The sequence below is a fragment of the Hyposmocoma kahamanoa genome, unplaced genomic scaffold (genome assembly GCF_003589595.1).
Source record: "Hyposmocoma kahamanoa isolate Upper Pololo Valley unplaced genomic scaffold, ASM358959v1 190, whole genome shotgun sequence".
Lineage (NCBI taxonomy): Eukaryota > Metazoa > Arthropoda > Insecta > Lepidoptera > Cosmopterigidae > Hyposmocoma > Hyposmocoma kahamanoa.
Window position 1 is genome coordinate 3,874,718 of NW_020653718.1, and position 25,887 is coordinate 3,900,604.

Here is a 25,887-nt window from a genome sequence, read left to right on the forward strand (position 1 = left end):
ACCTTCTATACTTCAAGTGCCGTCTGGCATGGTTTGCTGGAAGACGTCAGTTATAATCCAGCTGGATCGAAGGATTTTTTCTTGGTGTTCGATCTTTGCATTAATAACGATAACAAACTAGTGGAGCAATTTCAAAATTTCAATGAACTTAAAAATTGTTTTCAAGTTATACTGAAAGTATATAATAGACGCGTAAACCACAAAAGAAGCAATTAACAAAAACAATATTGTCGCAATTTCCTGCGCGGAAGGCCGTAGCTGGCCGCACTTGGCCTTGCGGATTCATCTAAACCACGCAGTCCATACCGGTCCGCATACGGCTTCATACTCGCACGAGAAGCAGGTTTTCTACGTTTATTTACGTTTGCATGCCTTACGAAATTGTTTTAACGACTTGCAGGCTTTCAAGAACGACTCGTATACATAACCTCCTTATCTTTGAGAGATAAGTTTAAAGTGATTAACATTCTTACACCAGTAGCGTCACAGTACATTTATGAAAATGTAATTTATGTTAGGAATAGTATTTTTTTATGAAATATAGTGACTGACATAACATTAATACGAGGAATCAAAATAAACTAGCTGTTCTTGATAGTCGTCTTCACAAAGTTCCATATTCATTTAGGGGCAATACATAAGTTTCTATAATAAGATTCCGGTTGATATTCAAAATTTGGCATTCACGAGGTTTAAAACTATAGTGAAACTATACAAAGGTTATACAGTTTCTGGGTACTTTGGATGACAAAAATCCGTGGCAGTGATTTGTTTAATTATTGCAGGTAGTCTCGGTCTATGATGTTTGTAATAAATGTTGTAAATGTATATTTTACAAATAATAATAATTATAATACTCTATTTAAGAAAAAGTTTCCATAATTTGTTAGCAAGACTTAGCAAGTATGTTAGTAGGTACTTATTTAAATTACATTTGAATTACATCACATAATATGCAATTACGTAACATAAATTACACCTATGACTCTTCGTATTAAATCTATGGCGTCAAGGGACTATCGAACCGGTTCATGAGTGTTAACAGTATGCTGTTCCAGCTAGCACACACACGGTGAAGAAAAGAAGCAGCCTTCTTTCGCATTATAGCGGGAAAGCCATCAGAGCGCGCCTCCACAAACACTCCTGACGGGCTACAGTGGCGTGGTAGCCGCAACAGCATCCTGAACGCATTGTTATACTGTATAAGCAGGGCGTTGTAAGCTCGTTTGGTGTACTGACACCACAGACTAAATATTGTTATTTTTACACTTTCTGTGCATCGAGCAAATCTGCGAGTCAGCATATTGAACCTCACTGCTGACGTCTTGCGCTCTCTTTCCACATCCAGATCATCCTTTGGATCATCTGTGATCATGTGATCAAGGTATCTACGCCTGTCAACTACTCGCAACGCAATACCACCCAACACAACCGGAGGCACATTTATCACAGGTTACATTTTTTCGACTCACTCTTTTTAGCGTCGTACTTTAGGCCGTGCGCTGCTGCAAACCTTTTACGTGTCCACCAACTTTACAATAGGGCCAAAAAGAAAGACCCAGCAGCACCATGTCATCAGCATAGCTTATGTTGTTATCGCAGGTTCCGTCAATATGGCATTCGACATGCATGCCACTAAGTTCCTCAATCAGTCGATTAATATACAGGTTAAAAAGTCCAACCCCTAGAATTTCTTGTTCATTCTTCTCAGGGGAATCTGCCTTACGAATGAGGGGTAGAGTTTAATCAATATGACGATTTAAAGTGTAATTTGTTTATCTGCGAAATACAGATGATTTTAATTTGAGTTGGGAATATTTAGTAGCAACACCTCTAGTTAACGGTGAGGAAAATGGTAGATGAAAGAAAAACAGTTGAAATATAAAATGTCAGTTTTTTTTTTATAACAACAAAAAATTTTTCAGATGCGTTCTGAATTTGCACTTCATCAATTTTTATTCTTGCTTGTACTTATAATTTTGTGTGATTAAGTGATTATTGAAATTATTTTAGTTCTTCGACGAATCGAAATAATTTTATTGACACAATTAGTTATCATTGTCAATTTAATGTCAACCATAATAAGAATGAAATTATATACCAGCGGATTTATCTACTCATCCGTAGAAGAAAGACCTATGTGCAAGACTGCTTAATCTCAGAACACTGCAAATTTCTATCGCTGTTCTTCGCTGTGCGTATCAGATCGACCTTTGTTAAATTTTATATTTTCGAAATAACATATAAAAATTCTAAAAACACCTATAGATTGGCCTTAGTTTCAATATCGAAATTATGTATTTATCCTCGTTTAGCTGTATAATCACATCAGACTCTGTTCTTCGGAAGAGTCGTTATGTTACACAAATAAGTAACGTACGACCGACAAATCGCGTAGTTGAACGTGTCATTATCTTTTTTTTTATCGACAGAAAAAGTTAGGTGCACCACAGTCCGTCGTCAAATTCGAATTTTTCCAACCAAACAAAAAACGTGAGATGAAAACGTCATTTTTTAAGCTGTGCTCGTTCACTTTGCTGACTTCCCTGAAAAGAACGAGCAAGAAACTCTAGGGGTTGCTCTTTTCAAATAAACTTAAAAGCTATGGAATACATTTTGAATCATAATTTTATTGTGTGGATCCAATGTTGTCTTTCCATACATATTCATCTAACAATATGATAATGGCCTTGATAAAATCATTTGAATTTTTTATGTTAGTTACGACTAACATGTGCTTTGAAAAATAGATGGACAAAATAGATTAGAAAATTACATTTTTGGTCTTTCATCTTTTGAACTTGTGCTGCCCTCATGTAATGGATTCGTGGTACTAAGTAAGATAAAATTCTATTTGAAATGAACAACGATAATGTTAGTTTTATTTCGCATTGTTACTTTAAAAAAATACTTTTCGCATTAGGTCATTTTAATAATTGAGTGTGCGATATGTAGTTAGAAACACCAAAATGCACACACAGTATTATCAAGATAGTTATGTAAACGTTATTTACACAATACACCATTGAATGTTGTTTGACAATAGCTAAGCTTGTGATAATTAGCCTTTACAATTGTTTATGGCTTGCGAACGCTAAAATTAATTATTTTATTGTACTAAAACGAATTCGACAGTTTTATTTTTATTGCAAGATTTTTGTGAAATTAAACTAGGCTACTGATTCTTTTGCATTTATTCTTATTAATACATTGTGTATTATGGACGGTGAATAAGAAATTACTAACGAGGGTCTATTATCTTTAATAATAAGTTTTGTATTTTTTACCGACCGTGATACATACAATGTTTTTCATCATATTTGCGAGAAAATAAACACAATATAAATATGGTTCACAACATAACAAATAAGGATTTGCCATATGGCGAGTTATTTGTTTTTTTTTTAATTCTTCCATAGATAATACAACACGAACTAAATGTTGTAAAAAGCAGATAAGCATACTGCCATGGTGAAATATAAAAAAAGTATTAGCTAAATATTAGATAAACAGTTATAAGACATTCTTAATAATAAGTTTCTAAATTTCTATTTACTTGAACTTGAACCTGACCTATGTAAGGAAGTATATGTCGTGCTACAAATTAAAAAAAAACTCCATACCGAACAGGGCTTAATGAAAAGAAAAGAGGCCCGTGGGTTTTATTTGGGGCATTATAGTCAAGTCAGCCACCTAGCAATCATACTACATATTTACGAGCAAGTGTGATGAAAATATAATTATGTACCTTTAGTCCAATAAAGCTCTCTATTTTATGGTCATACGTCAAAAGTGCTTGTATTACATGAAACTCATAAAATGATACGAACTACATGAAACAAATTATGTATATGTGAAATATTGTAACTTTCCTGTTTAAGCTTAAAACAGTTATCAACGAATTTTGTTCATAGACCTTTCTCTATACCTCTTTCCTGAAAAGTTGTTACACCAAAGGTGCAATTTGATAGTGATATTGGTAAATAATTATTAGTAATTATAATTGTTGTTTACGTGGCGTACATATTTGATTTACACAGTCCCGAAAGACATAAGAAACTTGGTGCATATGTACGTCCCACTGCAGGGCACGGGTCTCCTCTTAGTGCGAGGGTTTAGGGCATAGTCAGCCACGCTGGCTCAGTGCGAGTTTGTGAACCTTCTTCGACGTGCAGGTTTTGTCGCGATGTTACCCTTTACGGAAAAGCTCATGGTAAATTTCAAATTAAATTCAAACCCACGACCGTCTTGCTTGAGAGGCGGTAGGTTAAATCGTTAGGCTATCACGGCTTTATATAATTTAAAATATTTCGCACCACTCTACTATAAAACTTAAACAATAAATCGTTAGAACAAGCAGGCCCGACTTGAATTAATATCACATCAATAATAATAAAACGGCGTAATTCGTGTTAAAAATTAATGTAAAAAATAATGTGAACTAAAAAAAAAAACTAGGAAATGAAACTACTGTTTTGGATTTAAATCTCGTATATTTGTTCTTTCAAACAAAACAACGTTTCGTGCCATTACAGGCCCCGTGATCCGTACCACCAGTTTGAGGTCCAGTATTTCCTGTGATGAAAAATCCCAAGCAAATTGTGTCTATAAGTCTGCAGTACTAATTAACATGTTTTAATTTATTCTAATTACCTTCATTAATTAACAATAAAATTTAATGTAGTAAAAATTTGCAATTAAAACAAAATAATTTCTAAAACTTATGTTGCGTAAATTGGAATGTTTCTTTGGAAAATTTAAAACTGATATGATATTTAATTAATAACTTTTGTAACTATTAGACATAACTGGTTGATGATTTTACCATCTTAGTCAGCCGTGGCCATGGGATCTGTAAGCAATAATAATAATCATAATAATGATTCATTTAATTCAAGTCACTTGGACCCATAGTGTTAGTTAGTAGCAAAGGGCCCGGAACGTTGGTTAGTTTGCAAAAATAAATATATACGAATGAGATTATGTGATATGAAAAACTACATAATTTTTACTACGTATATTATTTTTTATCTATTTATTTTGTGAGCTTTCAAAAAATATTACTAACCGAACTTTGTCGCTTTATTATTGAAGGTGAAATATGACCAACTCCCTAATTACTTAACGAACACGTTACACGGATGTAGTTCATAGGGATCTCATTACAAAACCTAAGGCTAGGGCTCGCGGCGCATACAATATTGGATTATTTAAGTGTCGAACTACGAAATGGCGACTTTATAAATACAGGTGGTTGCGCCGCACCGCGCAGACGTGTGCCCGCCATTGCTGTGTGAAAACGCGGGAAAGTTTGACAGTGACGTTGCAGTTTCAAATCGACGCCATGTTTATTTTGAAGGTCAGTTTTATAAAAATGAATTAATATTAATATGTCTAGCTTTTAACGGTGTAATAAAATTTGAAATCGTTGTGTAAATACATTTTACGACTTGTGGAGTTAGAATTCATATAATACATATAAAAAACAGTAGTTATTGTTGTAATATTAATACGATGCTGGAGACACTTAGGATTCTGTACTGATAACCACAACACAGGCGTACTTTGGTGTGGCTATCTAAGTATCACAATGTTTTTGTTTTGGACAGTCAAATGAATGTTTTTGTACTTGTGTTTGTTTTATACTTGCATTTACAACATTGACGATTTATATATACAGCTATATATTATATTTTTTCTAAAGTGTATTAAACATTGCTCCTTATTCTTACTTAATAACAGTTAAGTCCTAGGCTAGAACACTTAATTATTACAAATTGAGTAATTTTTTTGTATTAAGTCGCGACTGTCTATTTTTTCAAACAAACTAACGTTTACTGGTACCGTAGTCATGACTAATTGACCATCTATCATGTATTTTTATAAATATATACATTTATATACATATATACATTTTTTGTGTATCCTAACGCATAAAACTTCACACAACATTCATTTCGTATCTATACACCCGCGGATAGTGCTTTCTTGGGGATGACCCGTACTTGGCATATGTAGTGATACAAATGGAAATTAATACGACACTACGGCATAGTTTTATCGAGGCAATCTATCAAGAAACCATTTCTTGCTTCTCAAAGTTCGTTTCGCAAGCTCATTTCACACGACTATATCATATTTCTCACACTTTACTGTGAGTAGTTATTACATGCAATATTCCTATAATAAGTTATACAACGTAGATGAATTATGATAAAAAAATTACCTCAAAAATTTGAGTAATTAATTCTTTTTGCCAACTTTTGTTGAAAATTGAATAAGGAAAGGGGGTAAAACCCAATCCCCCCCCCCCCCCCTTTTTAACCCCTTAATTTGCCACCCACAGAGGTGTAATAAAAAAACACAGTCGAATTGAAAACCTCCTCCTCTGTTTTTAACCGACTTCAGCCGTTAAAAATATTGTTATTCAAACTGTAAAGTAAATAATTGCTAATTACTTCCTTATACCTTAGATCGTAGCCAGTCTTTCATTAAAAAAAAGATTGTACATCTATAAGTGATTTCAACATATAACCACATCGATTTTCAGTGGCATAAACATACTCGTTCGTTCGTACACCGCAAAGTGCTAGACACAATAAAGAAAATGACTTATATCCGGCCAACAGACTATATTTATGAACTTTAGAAAGAATTGTTTTTCGTCATGTCTATATTATGTCTCAATTGGGTAAATCATCTGACGCAATGATGTTTAGTCGACATTAACTAACTGACTGTTTGATTTCGTTACCCATTAAATTGATTTCATATATCTACTGAGGACGTGGCTCTATGGTTTTTGCACTAGCCATTTTTGGACGATAACAACGAAAAAGATATTCATTTAAAACACATATATATAGTGTTTATGAATTTTATAATTTAAATTTGAAAATGCAATCAGCCACAAAAAAATTTGATTTTCAGTAATAACTATAACAAATATAGTTTAGTGTAAAATGAAAATTAAACCATGACTCAACCACAAAAATGTTATATTCGTTACCAATATCACGTTATTACCGCGAGCTTAGGTGTAACCAGTAATTTTCTTCCTGCTGATCTAGTTATACATAAACCAAGCTAGGTTACCTGTAGGCTACCTAGACTACCTAACTAAAGTCTTGCACAATGTGCCACGCCCACGCTACCTGCCCGTGATTTGCATTCCTGTGCAACGTGTTGCGTGAGTCCCGATTAATAAATGAAGTAATATCGGTGACATTAAATTACTACATAAATTATCATCTGGTTGTGATGAAGTAGACTAGGGTTCCACCCCTATGTTGTGACGGGACGAACAAGTCGTGCGCCTGGTGGTAAGCTGTCCATGACAGTTGCAGTGCCACTCAGAGCTTTAAATCGCAAAGATCTGAGGGGCACTGCCACTGCGCCCGATACCCTGAGACATAAGTTGACAAGTGTCATGTGTCTGTAATTTCACCAACACCTTTTACCCTTCAAAACCGGAACACAGTAATGCTTACATTACTGCTTGGCGGCAGAAATAGATAAGGTTATTTCCCTGGCCCAACTCTTTCACAAGCAGCTCTACTGCTACTTGGGGTTTTTCAAGGCGAGAGTGAATAGGCATTATTATTAAGGTATGCGTGTTCCATTGTTGACCTCATCGTCACTTTCCATCAGGTGAGATGGAGGTTAAATGGGCTCTTATTTTTTAACTTTGACCCTTGGAGATGCAATCATCTCTACCAATACCAATGTGGTCATCGCGGAAGATTTAGGCCCACGAGAAGGTTTTGATCACAGTGGGCGGTTGGAATATCGCACACTTTTCTAGTATCTTTGACGTACAGGTTCCATAATTATTATTTTATTCACCATTAGCGAAAGGTATTCTGTCCTCCACTTATTAAAACGCGATTAAGTGACAAGTGTCAAATATCCGTTTTTATTTGCATAAGATAGGGCTCAAAATTCTCTATTTAACAACACTTACGGTTAGTTTACGTGTTCGATGTTTCGGAACTTATCCTAATGGTGCATAGGTAAAATATCATTAAATATTCTAAAAAAACCATACCATATAACCAAATAAAATACCATGGTTCCTAAAAAGTAATTTTCTCACATAGCCACGTTTTAGTTAACGAACGACAGTATTGCAACAAAATATTTACAAACGTGCAAGTAACCTGTAATATTTACTAATGTTAACTTAGAAATTAAAGCAAGGTACATGCCGACACAAGGATTCGAACCATCGGCCTCTCAAACGTGAAGTAACCGTTCTCCCGCTGGGCTACCATCGCTCTATGTATATGTCAGATTCGTCATGACTAGGCCATTGTTTACAAATGTTATTTATTTAGCTACTAAAAAGACGACATGGCTCTAGATTCCACACAAATTTGATTGTGTATTCCACGGCATTTTGGTTTATTTGAAAAGAGCATTCCCTAGAGTTTATTGCTCGTTTTTTTAAATGTTTTCAAGTGTAAATTAGTTTTACCTATGTACAAAAAACAAAAAACAGTCGGAGGTGGCTATGCTCCTTACATACTGAAAATAACGTGCCTTCATTCTTAAAAGCATAACAATGCAAACTATTTAAAATAAATGCCTAAAATATTTTCAAGAGCGTTACGCAATGCAAGTTTCGAGTTAAGCAACTAACGTTACCCTACGTGTCGATGCTAATACGTGAATAACAATTGACTGGCGCGTTCTTTCCAGACCACGGAAAAAATGTTTCTGCATCTATCACAAGTGTAATAGCTTCAAGTTGTACATATTGAATATAATTTAGGTTGATATTACCATCTCAACAATGATCGATGAACGTGTATAAATATACAGAAACTTGGACAAGCTCACGTAGCACGCCTGTAAGGTGATAAGCAAAATGATAACATTTCAGATTTAAGATTCTACAAATGAAATTAATCGTTAAATAGGAGAGTTAATAAAATTTCACAAACACATAATTTGTTTCATGTAATATTAAGATTATTGAACATCACGATGTACTATTATGATAATAATTATTAGTACAAAGATCGATCACTTAGAAAAAACCCTTGGATCCTGTTGGATTCGAACCGACGTCTCCTAGTAAACCGTGCCAGACGCTATGTCAACTAAGCCACGGAATGAACCAGCGGACCTCGCGAATTTTTTCATGTACTTATTGTCGGATCTTTGTATTTGGTTTTCAACGACGTTTTAGCTGTAGAGCCATCTATGAGAAATCTATGAAAGTATTTCGTCATCCAGTTAGGTACCTTTACAGCTACCATCCCTTAAACCTGGAGTAATTTCTCAAAAAATCGAACACTAAGAAAAATTCTATCCATCCGGCTGGATTCGAGCCAGCGCCTTCAGCATACTGTGTCTTATGCTCTCTTAACTGAGCCCCGAACCAACAGATCTTACAATTATTTTAAAGTTTTTAACGACTTTTGGCCGTAGCGCCATCTGTGAGAAATCTATAGTAAATTGTTAATGTAGATGGAATTATTTTTATGGCTTTCACATGCTAAAACTTGTGACGTATTACGATGCAAAATCGATAAATCAAGATTAATGTGCAATAAATTGATATTAATTAATAGAGACTTAAGCAACATCTTAATATCGATACTGAACTTGAGACGTATTTGTTAATACGGGTCTAAGTAATGTCATTATGTAATCTCTATTAAGCTCCAAGGAATTAGTGTTTACAAAGACCTGAATTGGTAATGCTCGATTTGTTTTGCATTAGAATGCAGTGGGCGGTGAGGTTGGATTCGGTTATGTAATATTGTGCGTGAAATTGTTTGGATCTATTGGTATGAAAACCGTGAACTAAAATGGTGTGAACGACTTGTACTTCTTTTAAAGTCTAAATATTGAAGAAATAATTCGTTCTTCGTGGAGAGGTGAAATAGGTCTCGGGTATAATTTTTGTGGTGGTGTTTGTGACTGTAATTGCGCATGTGTTATTTATTTTTTCTTCTCCTTTAGTAAATCTGTCATTTATAATTTCATAAACCATATCACAAAGATGCTCTTTTTAGTTTTTAATCAAAATTCTATTGTCTATGGCACTCCCTACTGGAATGAAATAGCATCTACATTGTGTATTAAGGGCTCTATTAGAAACCCGAACTCGAAGACTGAGGGTTTTCGGAATCGAGGTTCCAAATCTTGCACCGCCTGTGAAACATACAATAATTTCCATCGCACGTAAATAGCATGCAGGGAAACTTAACTATAATGCCCTAAATAAAACTATCAGGCCTTTTTTCTTCTCATTACAGCCACGATCGTGTAAAAAGGAACGTCGTATTTTTGCTAATTGAAATATCAAATATGACGTTACGTAAATGCTCTACTGCCTCCGAAATGGTTAAATTGGCCTAAATAAAAAATAGGCGGGCTTAAAAGCAACGAAGGCCTAAAAAAACAATTATAATTTTGAAAACCGTTATTCTATATTATTTAATATTTCAATATTATTATACATATAACAGGTGACGATAAACTAATTATAACGTGTTATTAATTTAGTGATTAATTATTTTCTTTACTCGTAGAAAAAATATTGTATGCAATCACTACATAATTAGGTCTTCAAATCTCATACCCGTTACTTAAGCCATTCGGCAAAGTCTCGTGGCTTAAAGTACTCGACAAATAAATAAGGACATCTTTTTTGCACGACTTAACCTTTACTGAGTTTAATTTTTTTTCAAAGAAACTAATGTTTATGGCTTTTTACATATTCCAAACTACGCCCGAAATATTGGTTGTTTGAAAAAAAACTAACGTATACGAGTTAGATCTAAAAAAATATTTAATTTCCATTATAAATGGTAACGATTAAACAAATTCATACAAAGCCTTTAGTAGGAAAACAAGACTGCGTTATATTTTAATGAATTCCATGCTAGTTTCCTTTAAAAATTAACGTCCGATTGCACTAGATGCAAACGCCATGTAGATATATCGATTACTAGAGCTTAATGTGTACTGAGTAGGTCTTTTTTTACAATCTGCATTCAATATTTGGACATAAAATCCTACCATGCATTTCAAGTTTCTAGCACCAATTTCCTAAATTTAATACTTATATTAAAAGTATTTTAATTGAAAAGTCATATTACAAAATTGAAGAGTATGTGTTAGATAAAGATGTATGGAAAGACAACATGAGTCTAGATTTCATTATGATTCAAAGTGCATTCATAGCATAGCATTTAAGTTTATTTGAAAAGAGCAATCCCTAGAGTTTCTAGAGCGTAGTGTCGTAGAGCGGTCAGCGTAGTGAACGAGCAGTAGCTTAAAAATTGACGTTTTCAAGTGTAAAAATTTTACCTAAGGAATAAATGATTATTTGATTTTGAGTTTGACCAATTTTATTTAGAATAATAAAGATAATTTATGATAAACACTATTCCGTGAAACCACTGAAATGTAAGGTATCCGTGCACAACAGTGGCACGTATAAGAGTTGGTTCCTAACAAAGTTGAAAATAAAAAAACCTTAAAGATGGCAACATGAAAACCTGTGTACAAGGCGACCACGGATATCATCAAATAAAAATACTTCTAATTAAAAAAAAAACAAGCAGTTAATTCTTCCGCATTCAATTTGTCAACAGGGTAGTGGAAAGTGGATTAATTGAACCTTTTCTAGTAGAACATTCATGTCCAGCAGTGGGACGCATGTCGGATTGCTGCAAGCTGGTGAAATTACAGGCACCTGAGACTTGTCAGCTTGTTATGTCTCTGACGGGCGCAGTCACTGCCACTGCTCCGATCTTTGCGATTTAAAGCCCTGAGTGGCATTGTAACTGTTATGGACAGGCGTGTAACTTACCACCAGGTGCACGACTTGTTCGTCCCGTCCTTTGACGTTATATTAAAAAATGTATGTATAAGTAAACAAGCAAACTTCTGGTTGCCAATACATGTAATCAGGCGTACAGATCGCACAGTGATCTCATTAAAGCATTCGGCTGAAGTTTGCCCGGTACGAATTGGAATGCAGTCCTTCAATAACAACCAGTATATCGTGTTACTATTTATTTACATAAATACAGTCAACTGAGAAAATTATAAGACATTTTCGTCTGGTACATATAGGTCATTTGTAACATTGGTCGATTCACTAAAGGAGTCGACGCTTACCTTTTCTAATATTATAGTTATATCTTTTAGTTAAGGTGTTTATAAATGATCACTGGCTACCATAGGTCGTGTCAGACTGCTGTAAAATACCGGGATAACAGTTAAAAGTTGCGCCGTAGTAAGAAATCTATACTTAGGTATATCGTTGAGGGAACTAGCTAGCACAAAGATTTTACACTATATCATAAATATGTAACAATAATCAAGAATCCATGAGATATCTAATGAACTTCGTATGAATTTTATCAAAGATGCGTGATTGTTAAAACTTTTAATTAAATTTTTAACGTTAATTCTACAAAAAACTGTGTGCAAGTTTTAATATGTTTTAAATTTTCCCATGCAAGCTAGTGTATTATTGAGAAATAAATAGTTGTTATTTGGACATGAAGCATTAAAAATTTATTCGTTTCGGTAGCTGCGCGCTGTGGCAAAGCTGTAGTTAAGTTAGGTAACTAACAGCTTTAAGCAGTTTACGATTTAGTTAAACCTAATAGCAGATTATTTTCGACCTAAAGTCTGTGCAAGGAGTGTACATGTAAGAAAGGTCATTTTTTAACCATTGAATAATTCATTCAAATTAAATGACGCGTAATTTTAATGTAATTAATGTAGAAGGTTATTACAATAAAAAACTACAGTAATCAAGTTTAATGTTGTTTCATGTTGTAATATGTCTTGTTATTTAGGTAAATTCTTACTATTTATATTCTTCATTATAAAACCTTTTCGAAACTTTATTATGTTTTAATTAAACCGGGAGACAGCTTCGACACCTTGTGTTGTAATTATGATATGCATAAGTATAATTGTACGTTGTTTTCATTTGAGTATTAATTATACAAATGTAAAGCCGTTCACTTATTGAAGGCAATTTGGGCGAATATGAAGGGCGGTGTTAGTCGTTTTGTTTAACAATTATATTAAAAGATCCGTGTAGCAAAAGGTGCCTTATTGAAATTATTCACTGGAGCCAATGCAGTACAAAGATCTATTGGGATCGATCCGTAAGAAGATTCTGCTGACATTGGGATAATGGGTGACTTATGAACGTTACCACCCCACATGATGATAGTCTCGTGAAAATTGAAACCGCATTATGTCGTCATGTGATGTGTAGACTTGACTGAAGTAATCTTAGCTGTTTGTACTTGGGTATGTTTTGTATAAATGGGTTAATTCTACATTGTCTTCAATTTGTACGGCAAGACTACATAACAATAACTGATAACTTTTTGCCATACCTCTTATTTATTTTTATAAAAATACCTCTAAGAAAAGGTAGCAACACAAATGCCTACAATTAAATAAGAAAAATAAAAGTAACTCTGCTACATAAGAAAGAATGAACGAATGGATGAATGAAGAACTAAAACATTATCGATTAATTTCTTTCTAGGTTCTTTAAGCCTCTTTCCCGAAAATTAGTCATTTTATTTAAACCACGGGAAATTAATACTACCTGGATATTTTGATCCAAGAAACAATTATTCATATTACAATATTATGCTAATATGCGTGTTACACATTAAAAATCCTTGTATTCAAAAATAGATTTTCGTAATAATTTTGCAACTTTAAGTTTAAATGACTATCTATAAATATCAACGGTTTAGTAGAGCAGTTATCTCAGCAGGTAGTTAAAACTATTTGAAAAGTTTAACCAAAACAAAGCACCCGCTTTATAGGTAATTTATCAGACAAAGCTGTTACAAAATTCCATGTTAAGTTATTTCAAAGAGATATTTCGACCGGTTAGTGTGGCAACACTATAATAGATAGTAAGACAATGTATTTTATTTATTGCAACATTATGGTATGATTTGTTTTAAGATGTAATTTAATTTAAAACTTCCTTTTCGTTGAAGGAAAAACATTGTTTTTATCGGAAATGAATTTTTAAAGAGTTTAACGACTTGTAATATGTAGCGGCAGGTTACCTACTTTAGCACATAAGCTAAACAGATTCATGCATAAGAATCAAAAGTCACACTTTACCTAACGCATTGGGATTTTTTGGGCTCAGTTTTAGAAAATTGAAATTGTATTGTTAGGTTAAGTTCCGATAAGACGAATACATTAACTAATTTTAACCGTTTGTAAAGCAGAATTTTGTGCTCTATCTTTTTCTATTTACAACGGAGATTTGACCATTTGTCACTTAGCCTCGTTTTAGTTAGTGGACAGCAGTACTGCCACCTCAGTTATTTCTATCGCAAAGCAGCAATATGAGCTTCAATGTGTTCCGGTTTTGAAGGGTAAGGGTGCTGGTGAAATTACAGGCACATGGGACTTGTCAACTTATATCTCAGTGTGTCGGGCGGCCAGGGCCACTGCCCCTCAGATCTTTGCGACTTAAAGCTCTGAGTGGCATTGCAACCACGACTTGTTCGTCCCGTCACTAGATATCATAAAAAAATACTGGTTGTACCTATATAATGCGTCACTACTGGTCACGGGTCGATCTTGTCGTAAACAAAGTAATGACCAGAATGTGATAAAACTCTTGTTTATCGTAATCATCACCTTCCAATATGCCTTTAATAGTAACAAAGATCTGTTCTTTACATTTTTACGTCGTTCTTATTGACTACCGCACAATGGCTATATATACCCACAGAATGTTGTATATAGGTACAAAACCCCAAGGTAGTCAGGACATTCACCGAACAAATGGCGTCGCGATTGTTATTTAATGATTATATCTTGTCTTTTCTGTAGAAAAAAACAATGATTAATGATAATATAATGCTTAAGTGTCGAGAGACTGGGTGGTTAATAATAATTTAATGAAACCGTGAAGGAAGTAATTCGTCGTCATTAACCAGTTACACTCTCAGTCCCAATACGGGCAATTTTTAACCAACTTCAAAAAAAGTCCTCCTTTTACAGATTTTCAATTCGACTGTAATTTTTTTGTATGTAACGCGATGACTCCGGCATTTGTGAACTGATTTTGATGATTCTTTTTTGTTTGTAAGTTGAGTACCTCAATATTGGTCCCATTTAAATTTGAAGAAAATATTCCTCGTCCAAGGGTGGCAAACTAGGGGATGAATCTGGTTTCGCACGCTTTCCGGTAACCGATGTTAATAAAACTTGGCAATAGATGTAACTCCACGAATTTTTGAGGTCGTTTTTTTTTATAATTGATATGGAAGTCGTTGTCAAAACGAATCATTTGATCAATCACAAGGTAGCTGCTGTACACTGATGAGAAGTTCCTCTTATCTGTCTGCCATTTCCACCATCAGATCAGTTCTAGGTCACTATAACATTTTATTTAGTAGCTGTAGAGCTCCTTACCTATTTATGCCGCCAAGCAGCAATCTGAGCATTACTGCTTTCCGGTTTTGAAGGGGTGCTGGTGAAATTACAGGCACATGGGACTTGTCAACTTATGTCTCAGGGTGACGGGCGCAGTGGCAGTGCCCCTCCGATCTTTAAGTCTGAGTGGCACTGCATCTGTTATGAACAGACCTGTCGTTTACCACCAGGCCCACGACTTGTTCGTGCCGTCCCTTGCTATTATAAAAAACAATCTATTGGAACTGAATCTTTTTGCCAAGTTTTATTGGCATCTATTTTCGGAAAGTTCAGAAATTCGCCACCCTTAAAGGTGGAACATAACTGTAATACCCTAAAAAATAATCGGTTCAGAAATGTCGGAGTGATATCACTCCATCATTTCTGAACCGATTATTTTAAAATTGCGTAAAAAAATACAAAAAAATACAGTAGAATTAAAAACCTCCTTCTTTTTTTTTAATTTTCGATTATTGTGATTCTAAACCTTTTCTTAATAATCTGGGTAAAGAAATAAATGAATTTGATTTTCAAAGATAATAGGTGAAATATAATAATAAAAATAAAATAAATATATATAATATAATGAAAGGAAACAAAGTGCTTAAAGAAATATAAAACTCGAAAAACCTACTGTCTATATCTAAAAAATGAATAGAATAAAATGAAATAACATAACAATAAAATAATAATAAGCTTTTCCGTGCAAACGTCGTGATCAAACTTGAACGTTGAAGAAGGTTCACAACACTCGAAAAACGTATCAAGTCCCCCAACACGCATCACGCCAGGGTGGCGGACTATGGACTAAATCTACACCTGAGAGGAGACCCGTACTCAGCGGTGGCACCTATAAATGGGTTGTTGTTGATAATGATGATGATATATAAACCATATGGAAATAAACCACAAATGAAAAAAAACAATGGTACAGATTCTTTATTATATATAGATTACATTTATTATTCATGTTATGTGTAATACCCAGATATCAGCTCTCTGGTAAGCTGAATTAAATTAAAACCTGTTACATTTCCTGCTATTTCTTGTCACTACCTTTAATTGTAGACGTGGCCACGTAAGTCTGCCGCTGAGAAGTATTTAAATTATTTATTTAGTTATGTACACATTTGGATTCTAGTTGCGGTTTATTGGGTGCGAATTAAATGTTCAAATGTATATCTTTCGTAATTGAAACATATTTTGCAATATCCGTAAGTCGTAATTAATACTAGTTGTAAATCATGCCTTACGAAAATTAAACCTGAGAGTTATTATCTAATTAAGGCAGAAGGATGTGTGTATACATTTTTTTTATGATTGCAAGAGACGGGACAAACAGGTTGCACCTAGAGAGCTTTAAATTACAAACATTTGAAGAATACTGCCACTACATCATCATCAACCCATTTATGCGTCCTACTCGTGGGCACGGGTCTCCTCTCAGGAGAGGGTTTAGGTCATATGTCGCCACACTGGCGGGTTGTAGACTACACTCGTTTTCTGAGGATTATGAACCTTCTTGGACGTGCAAGTTTTATCACGATGTTTTCGTTCAATGAATTATCTCATGGTATAACATGACATATATGTCAAATTAAATAGAGTATATAAAGGAAGAATTTTTTCTTTTAATAACAACAACAAAAGTATCATATACGTACCAAAAAAACTAAGATGCCAAGCTTAGTTGCAGACCACGCCCGCGTATTTAGCTACGGGCTGCGCGCGCGCAAGATCAAGGTCGCGCTCCACTTTCAGCACTTGTAGTTTTTGTAACTTTTTTATTGTAATGTTCATTTGTTACAGATAAAATCGGTTGGTAAACATTGCAATGGTTCAAAATGCTTTTTCAATTTACTAATAGTATGAATTTATTATAACAAAAATAGTACAATGAAAATGTACATACATATGACATACTCTAATATACAGGGTGGAAATTTGTAATACCACCTGGAAGGAAAGTACTCTAAATACTGGAGATAGAAATTTTTACTTAAAGGAAACATTCCTTTATTTTTTAAAAGAAATAAAACTGTATTCATGGATTTTCGAAAATTTCTAGCAACACGCGGGAATACTACTAGGCTACTTTCCCTCTAGGTGGCATTACAAATTCCCACCCGGTATACGCATATGAGTTGCTATAAAGGTACGCGAAGAGAGTCAATACTTTATTATATACCATAACATTATATATACAAGGTGATAGATTAAACTGTGATTACGTTCGTTCATTTAAAAAATGAATTATCTCCTTACAATTAAATTGTGTGATTTGTTCACTTTTATAATGTATATTTAGTAGTTTTGGTTCCATGAATAAACAAGCAACGTCATCTATGAGGTTTGGGAGCAATTACTGAAGCTATTTCACTTTTATAATGAATGATATGATTGAATGTGGTACCATTAAACAAAAAATATTTATTTTAAAAATATGGAGTGGAAGCACATGGAACTTGTCAACTTATGTCTCAGGGCGACGGGCGCAGTGGCAGTGCCCCCCACACTGCAACTGTTATGGACAGGCGCGTAGCTTACCATCAGGCGCACGTCTTGTTCATCCCGTCCTAGATATTATAAAAACAATTAACGATACATATAAAAGACAACATTTGAATAATTTAAACTAATTTTAACCTTATTCTATTTTATATTTATTCTATTTTTATAACCTTATTCTATCTTCAACATTGAGATCGTAGTGACTCACGTCCTCTTTCAAAGCAAATCGTTCACGGCTCACAAGATATATTTCAAAGTAACTATTACGAGTATAAGAAATCGGATGGGTCCCCTAAAGCTATCTGGTATGCTTTTGAAATATAAAATGTTTGGCTTACAATTTTCTAAGTGAAATCTGAAATCGTTGATGTCTTTCGTATGAACAAGCTGTCGAAGGTGAAGTTACATAATATTGTATTTACAGTTAGTTGTTAAACTGAAAATGAACGCCATATAATTGACATTAGCTAACAGTTTTGTTAATTTTTTTGATGTTTTAATGTGTGGATCACCTTAGACATAATGATTGGTCATCAAATTATCAGCATCTCTACAGACCGCGCAAAATTTTTGTGTTGCCATTGTAATTCTACTGTTAGACGAATTAAATAATATCTTTTATTTTTAGGCACTGTATATCTATCACTGTATATCTGTATATATATCACAGTGCCTAAAATACACACAATAAAATTTTTTCATTAAATATGAACACGAAACAGTGAAATAACTGAGTTTTGGTATAAAATATTATGTAGTAATCAAGATGGAATGCTTCGATGTAGAAAATTGATGTTAATAGATTGACGACACAATTTTATAGAGCGTGTATAGATGAAAAACGTGGGTAGAGGTAGACCTCGTTGTACAGATAGGGGATGTCCTTAAAAAAGGTCATGTGAAGTTATGTAGGTAGTATCAAAAATAGACGGTTCATGGTTTCTTTATATCCTAGTTTTTTTCATAAGTAAATAAGTGCCATTTGACCTGCATCAGCCAGTTGGCATTTAGCAGTATTATCGCAAAAGTGGCAGCAGTACGTCATACATGATCAGACTTGTTGGACATGAGTTAGTGGTGCTATAAATTTACGATTAAGAAGAACCTTTTTTAAAAATTACAGGTCACTCTCCTCGTAGCAGCTACAGCCTGCGTATATGCACAAAACGGACCCACCACGACTCCAGTGCCTATCTTGAAACAGATCAACCGACAAAACGACGATGGGTCGTATTCCTACGGCTACGAAGCTGCTGACGGGTCGTTCAAAATCGAGACCAAGTACCCGAACGGAGACGTTGCTGGAAAATATGGTTACGTCGGTGAAGATGGCAAGCTGAAGGAGATTTCTTACGGTGCGAGTAGTAAGAGAGGTTTTGAACCGGAAGGTGAGTGTGATTTTTTAAAATTCTGCAGCATTCATAAATGTATCTTCGATAACTAATCTTGGATTTTGTAATGGGGACATCATGCTCATCGCTGACGGGGTTTCAGCGAGAGGAACATGGAGTTATAGCCAGCACGTTTTCTGGGCGCGATGGAGCTGTATGTGTGGTAGACGTACAGACTGCTTGAGGGACCCTGAGACGGCCCCTTAAGAAAATTGTTATTCTATAAAAAAAGGGGAGAGATGTGCGCGACAGCACCATTCTTTTTGAAATATTTTTATTATATTGTCTTTGTTTTATTTATTGAAGTTAGATGCTCAACCGTTTTTTTCCTCTAAGAAGTAATAATATACAGTCCTCACCATGAATAGATCTCATATGAAAACTTTGGAGAGCTTTTAGAAATGTTTAGTGATATTTATTATTTTTTATATTCATCTAATTCAGTCTTCTTGTCGCATCGATGGCATAGATTTGCAGTCTAGAACTTGTTTACTATCATAGTTAAAAGATTTGCCAATCAGCGTAAGGTTCTCGCGGATTGTTGCCCAGGGTGCGCTTGATGTGCAGGGAATGTAAATAGTACGTATTAAGGGAGGCTCCATTTGTGCATACCAATTATTGAATTAAATTCAATATTACCTATATAAATAACAGCTCGCCAAATAAAAAATCGACCAATTAGAAGGCCCCGTTTTATGACACTTTTTATTGATTTATAGACTGTTATAATCACAGTACAGTGTACTAAAAAACCGACCTCAAAAGCTAGTGGAATTATATCTAAATGCAAAGTTTATTGAAATCGGTCACCGGAACGCGAAACCGGATTCATATCCTAGTTTGCCACCCTTAAAGGTGGAATATTTTCTTGAAATTAAATGGAACCTAATACTGGGGTACCCTTTTTCTAACAAAAAAAGAATCATCAAAATCGGTTCACGAAGGCCGAATTTATCGCGTAACATATGTACATACAAAAAAAAATGCTGTCGACTTGAGAATCTCCTCCTTTTTTTAAGTCAATTAAAAAACGAAAAACTAGATACAGCCTAACTAATGAATAATTGCTATTACCGAAATTCATTGTTGTTTATGTGACTTTAATGCAGAGCTTATAAAGCAATTGCAGTGCCACTCGGAGCTTTAAATCGCAAAGATCTCAGAGACACTGCCACTGCGCCCGTCAAAGTCAAATTCAGAGTCATATAATCATTTATTACATAGGTAAAATTTTACACTTGAAAACGTCATTTTTGAAGCTACTTTATGTTCGCTCGTTCGCTACGCTGATCTCCCTGAGAAGAACGAGCAAGAAACTCTAGGAATTGCTCTTTTCAAATAAACTTAAATGCTACGGAATACACTTTGAATCATAATTGTGTGGAATCTAGACTCTTGTTGTCTTTCCATACAATTATATTTATGTAAACATACTCTTCAATTTTGGAATATGACTTTTCAATTAAATTACTTTTAATGCTTACTTTACCGCTTGAGGGCAGAAATAGATAAGATGGCAGTACTTCACTGGACGAACTCTTTCTTAAGGAGTTCTACAGCTACTAAATTAATGTAATATTGCATTAGCAGTAGAATAGTAACATATTGTACTGCGTTATGATTTTATTCTTAAGCTGTCGAAAATCTGTCCCAAGACCTATAATTTCGAAAGTCTACTACAAAGCCATTATTACAATGACAAAACAACATACGCTCGAGTTTACTTGAATCGTTCAATATTCAGAATGACATTGACCGCAAAAGTATTTTAACCAATGAGTAGACTTACTCAACATGCAAATAAATGTTAGTAGTGCACATTGCAACACATACCGTTGTGCATTATTTTTTATTTATTTATTGGTTAACTAACTGTTATTTCAATAGTAACAGTAAATTAACCCTTGTTACCCGTACGTTACCAAGGTACATTACCAGCACCGGGAGAGGAAAAATTGTTCTTGCTACACAACCGGGTAATGTAGCAGAAATGTTTGTTCCCTTTACAAATCCAATATGGCAGACCGGTAAAATTCAATGTCATGGAGATTTTATCTAATTGCTTGCAAAAACAAGGTAAAAATAGATAAAAAGATACATAAAAACTTTAACCAACTCAAAAAAAGATAGAGAAAGATAAGTAAACAAAAAACCAAAACAATATAGGCAGAGTCTCGGGCATTGACCCACCATCGGGTAACACGATTATGAAACAAAAAGAAAAAAATAATAAATTCATTTCAGGTTTAATCGAATTATTTTGTATCAATAGAATTATTTTGTATCAATAGAATTATTTTGTACAGTGAGTCCAAAAATATGTCACTAACCTCATTAAGACTTATTACATAATTTACAAAGCCTTGGATGTAGACATATTTTGTATCTATAGTCCATTTGTTTAGGTACTTAACTAAATGTAAACAATCTTGATACATCTTTTTATTGAAACACATGCTTTACAAATCAATAGGTATAAAAATAGGCATGCAATTTCATATGAAGCTAAGTATTTGTATTTTGTATTTGAAGGTAAGGGAAAATCATTTTATATATGTATATTTCATTAAATAGACATCTCAAGATTGTTTACATTTATTTAAGTACCTAAACAGATGGACTATAGTGGGCATTTTGAAGATAAATGTAGCGAACGGTTATGGACTCTTTGCAAACGTTAGTATTACGAAAATTATGTAAAATTGTCGTGTTTTTAAGAACCAATATGCAATTTAGGACTCACATAATAATATTCCCTAGTTGGCATACTGAAATGAAAGTGTAATTGCGTAATCTTTTGCCTCTCATTTAGGAAGTCCTAGTTTCGATTCTTAACTGCACTAATAAGTCTTTGTGTTTATTTAATGGTTTAGTAGCAACTTTAATGGTAAAGTTCTGTCATCATTCCTATTTCCGCCGCCAAGCTGTAATGTGAGCATTACATTCCAGCTGTGAAGGGAAAGGGGTGCTGACGCAATTACAGGCAGATGTGACTTGTCAATTTTATCCGTCAAGGCGACGGGTTCAGTTGTATTTGACGTCGTAAAAAAAAACTCAGAGATTTAAACCGCAAATCTCGGAGGGGTATTGCCACTGCGCCCGTCACCTTGAGACATAAGTCGACAAGTCCCATGTGCCTGTAATTTCACCAGCACCAATATCCTTCAAAACCGGAACACAGTAAGGGCTATATTTCACCGGGACACCATGGCGGCGCAACCAGTTGCGCCACCGTGGTGTTCGTAAGCTACCAAACTAGACACCATGCAGACACCAGAGTCGCCACACCACATTGAGACACTATCAAAATGGACCTCGAAGAGATAGCACTACTGCTGTATGTACGTAGGAAAAGAGAGTACAAGAGAAAAAAGAAACAGTGGTGGGTTCATCCTTATTTAGCCGATCGCTGTAAGAAAGGACAATTCGTCAACATATACGTCTACTTTCAATTTCGATAATAAACTTTTCTGTATCGAAATTATCCATCGTATGCAATGAACAAACAATCAAAATATTAAAATAAGTAGTTTAAAAATCAAAACAACAGTGCACGCGTGTTGCTTGCAATGAGGTGGGGGCGTCACTGGCGGCCGGACTGGCGGCCGAGTGAGTGAGACACCATACAGCGCTATAGTAGTTAGTGGTGGCGCGACCAGCGTGGCGGCGCAACCAGTAACATTCTGTGCACGCGTCCGAGTTGGTCGCGCCGCCAAATTGGTTGCGCAACCTAATGGACACCAGGTGAGTAACTCTCTATAGAGCTGTATACATTTTGTTGGTAGCGGCGACTGGTTGCGCCGCCATGGTGTCCCGGTGAAATATAGCCCTAATGCATTACTGCTTGGCGGCAGAAATAGGTAAGGTAGCAGTACTTCCTTGGACGAACTCTTTCACATGGCGCTGTACTGGTACTATATTTTTTGGTAAAAAATTTACACATTTATTTGTCGAGTTGCGGACACACAAATGGTAGACCCCACGTAGATTTGCTTTAGAACAAAAAGGGGGTGCGCTCATATACAGGGGGTGCGTTGATGATATATATGCAACAACGCCGCGCCTTAATTCATAGCCTACCTTCATCGCATTAATTGATAGGTGTTCTCTAGTAATACGGTTATTTACACGAGATGGGAAATTGTAGTCATAGCTTGGTGGGGTGTTATTGTTGGCACGCAGAATTTTGTGAAGCACTTAACTAAATATTATGTGATATATGTCATCACCGTCATTATCAACCCAGCTGCACAGGGGCCTTCACTATGGAGACGGTTTAGGTTATTGACTGCCATACAGACTTAAATTGGTAGGGGAGTTCAGGCGCTTTTCAAGGCCTGTGAGTTTTTCTGTTCCTTCTCCGTTTCCAGGAATTATTGCTACTAAACAGAAATGTCCGTGCATAACGTTATAGGGATTCGAACTGTCAACTTCTCAATTGAGATATCGTTCTCCCATTGGCATACTGCCGTTGTTTTGTTTAACTATAAAGTATGTATTTTTAATATTAATTCATTAAAATGTCAATGACACAAACAAAAAATTGCACCAACAAAAAAGTTTCACAAAAAAACTGTCTCGGTGCATAGTCATATGGGTCCAGTGACGCAATTCGGCCTTCATGGCCTGATAATTTGCTCATTAGGTGTTAGATTAGAACAAATTGAAGAGATAATTTGGGAGAATTATGAGACACTCTAATTTGTAGTCGCTTATTTGATTTGATAATTGATAATACTATAATTGTTTAAATGCGAAAATATGTGTTTTTCTAATTATATTAACAAAACAGACTGATTATTTTTGTATTGTCTTTTGTATTGTGTACTGTTATTATTAAATTTCTGTGTAATATTATATAAATAAATAAGTAATAGTAAGATATTTTCTTTTTAAATATTAATTTATTTCAAACATTAAATGAAATTCCCAGTCAGATATACATCATCCCCATCATTATGAGTTACAGAAGCTCGTATCTGCAGATGCGCAATTTTCTCTGCTTGATGGTTTGCAAACTAGAGTAGTTTGCAAACATCAATTAAAAAATTAGTCATCATTGGTAGCTTTCGGAGTACATCGTTCTTGTTGAATGTTTCTATACGTCTTTTTTTATTGTCCAGGTCTTGAAGCAGAATGCGTTGATGGAGCTATATAGGTATATAGTGAATACGCTAAGTAAACTTAAAAAGCATCAATTTTTAAATTACAGGTCCAGGCATTATGGTACCACCTCCAACTATCAACGATAATCCCTCAAACGCGCTAGCGGACGGCCAAGAAGATGACGGCCAATACAGAGAAGATCCCAGCATCTACGAAGACCCAAAATACAACAGCAAAGGTCGTGCACACCGCCCTTCAGCTAACTTCCAATTCCATCAACCTGTGCAACCTGCGCCACAGCCTCGAGCTCAATATCAACAAACCCAGTACAACCAGCCTCAATATCAGCAGCAATACCAACCATCGCAATTCCGGTCGTCTCCACTCTTCTCCCAACAAACCAGTTTCAGCCAGCCGTCACAAAACGTGTTCAGCCAGGGTACTCAACAATTTGACCAGTACAGGCCTCAGAGTCAGATATATCATCAGCAACCTCAATTCTCATACCAGGCGTACACTCCTCAATATAATCAAAACCAAAATCAATACAATCCATACCAAAATTTCGATCCCTTCTTGGGACATCCGGCCCAAAACTTTGACCCCAACACTGGTTCCTACACCATTAACTTCACTGGAAAGTAGGATAATGTATTGTACATATGAATAATAGTGTTTATTTTTAAGGATACTTCGTTATCCCAAAGCGAACGATTTTGTCTAGTGCTAGTCAGACTTTTGGAGAGTTTTGAAGATTTGTAACTGTAATGCTTAACTTGATTGTGACTAACAAAAGTACAAATTAATTTATTTATCAGTTTATAATATGTAACATGTATTTTATCCTGCATTACAATTTTATTTATGTATTATATTTATTTATTATTATAAATTTGATACATTTTTTAAATTAAAAGTGTGGACTTAATGTGTATTATAGTTCAACCATTTTTTCTCTTATGATATAATTTGCCCTTTTTATACTAAATATTATCAATACTACATCGAAATAACTATAATTGTACCTTTGTAAATATATGTGTATCTAATAACTTAACTTACATAGTAATTAATTGTACTATACGTGTCAGTTATTAATATTGTTTACTGATAACGACGCAAAGTAAACGAAGTTGCACAAGAACTTTTTTAAACAAAATTGATATTTTGTCATTCATTACTGTCTGTACTGTACTGTACTATCTGTCATAGCTTTAACAAATGACACCAACACGTTTGTATTTAACCATTGACTTATAATTTGTAAGTCAATGTATTTAACATAAAAATTGCGCAATGTATCATATGTCATTGATTGAAATTAATATGCCATCGAAGCGCCAATTTCGACGCAAGTTGGAAACAATACGTGTATTGTGTATAAATAGCTCTAATAAATACATCTGTTATGTAATATTATTTGGTTTTCTTT

The 25,887-nt window shown here is 34.7% G+C and overlaps 1 protein-coding gene across 1 annotated transcript; it reads left to right on the forward strand.

Moving 5' to 3' along the window:
• Positions 1–5,263: 5,263 nt before the first annotated feature.
• Positions 5,264–25,355, forward strand: LOC113226375 (regulator of nonsense transcripts 1). The gene is made up of 3 exons (XM_026458981.1): positions 5,264–5,359; positions 19,082–19,346; positions 24,562–25,355. The coding sequence occupies exons 1-3, from the start codon at positions 5,345–5,347 to the stop codon at positions 25,098–25,100; spliced, it is 819 nt and encodes a 272-aa protein (XP_026314766.1). The 5' UTR covers positions 5,264–5,344; the 3' UTR covers positions 25,101–25,355.
• The last annotated feature ends 532 nt before the right edge of the window (positions 25,356–25,887 follow it).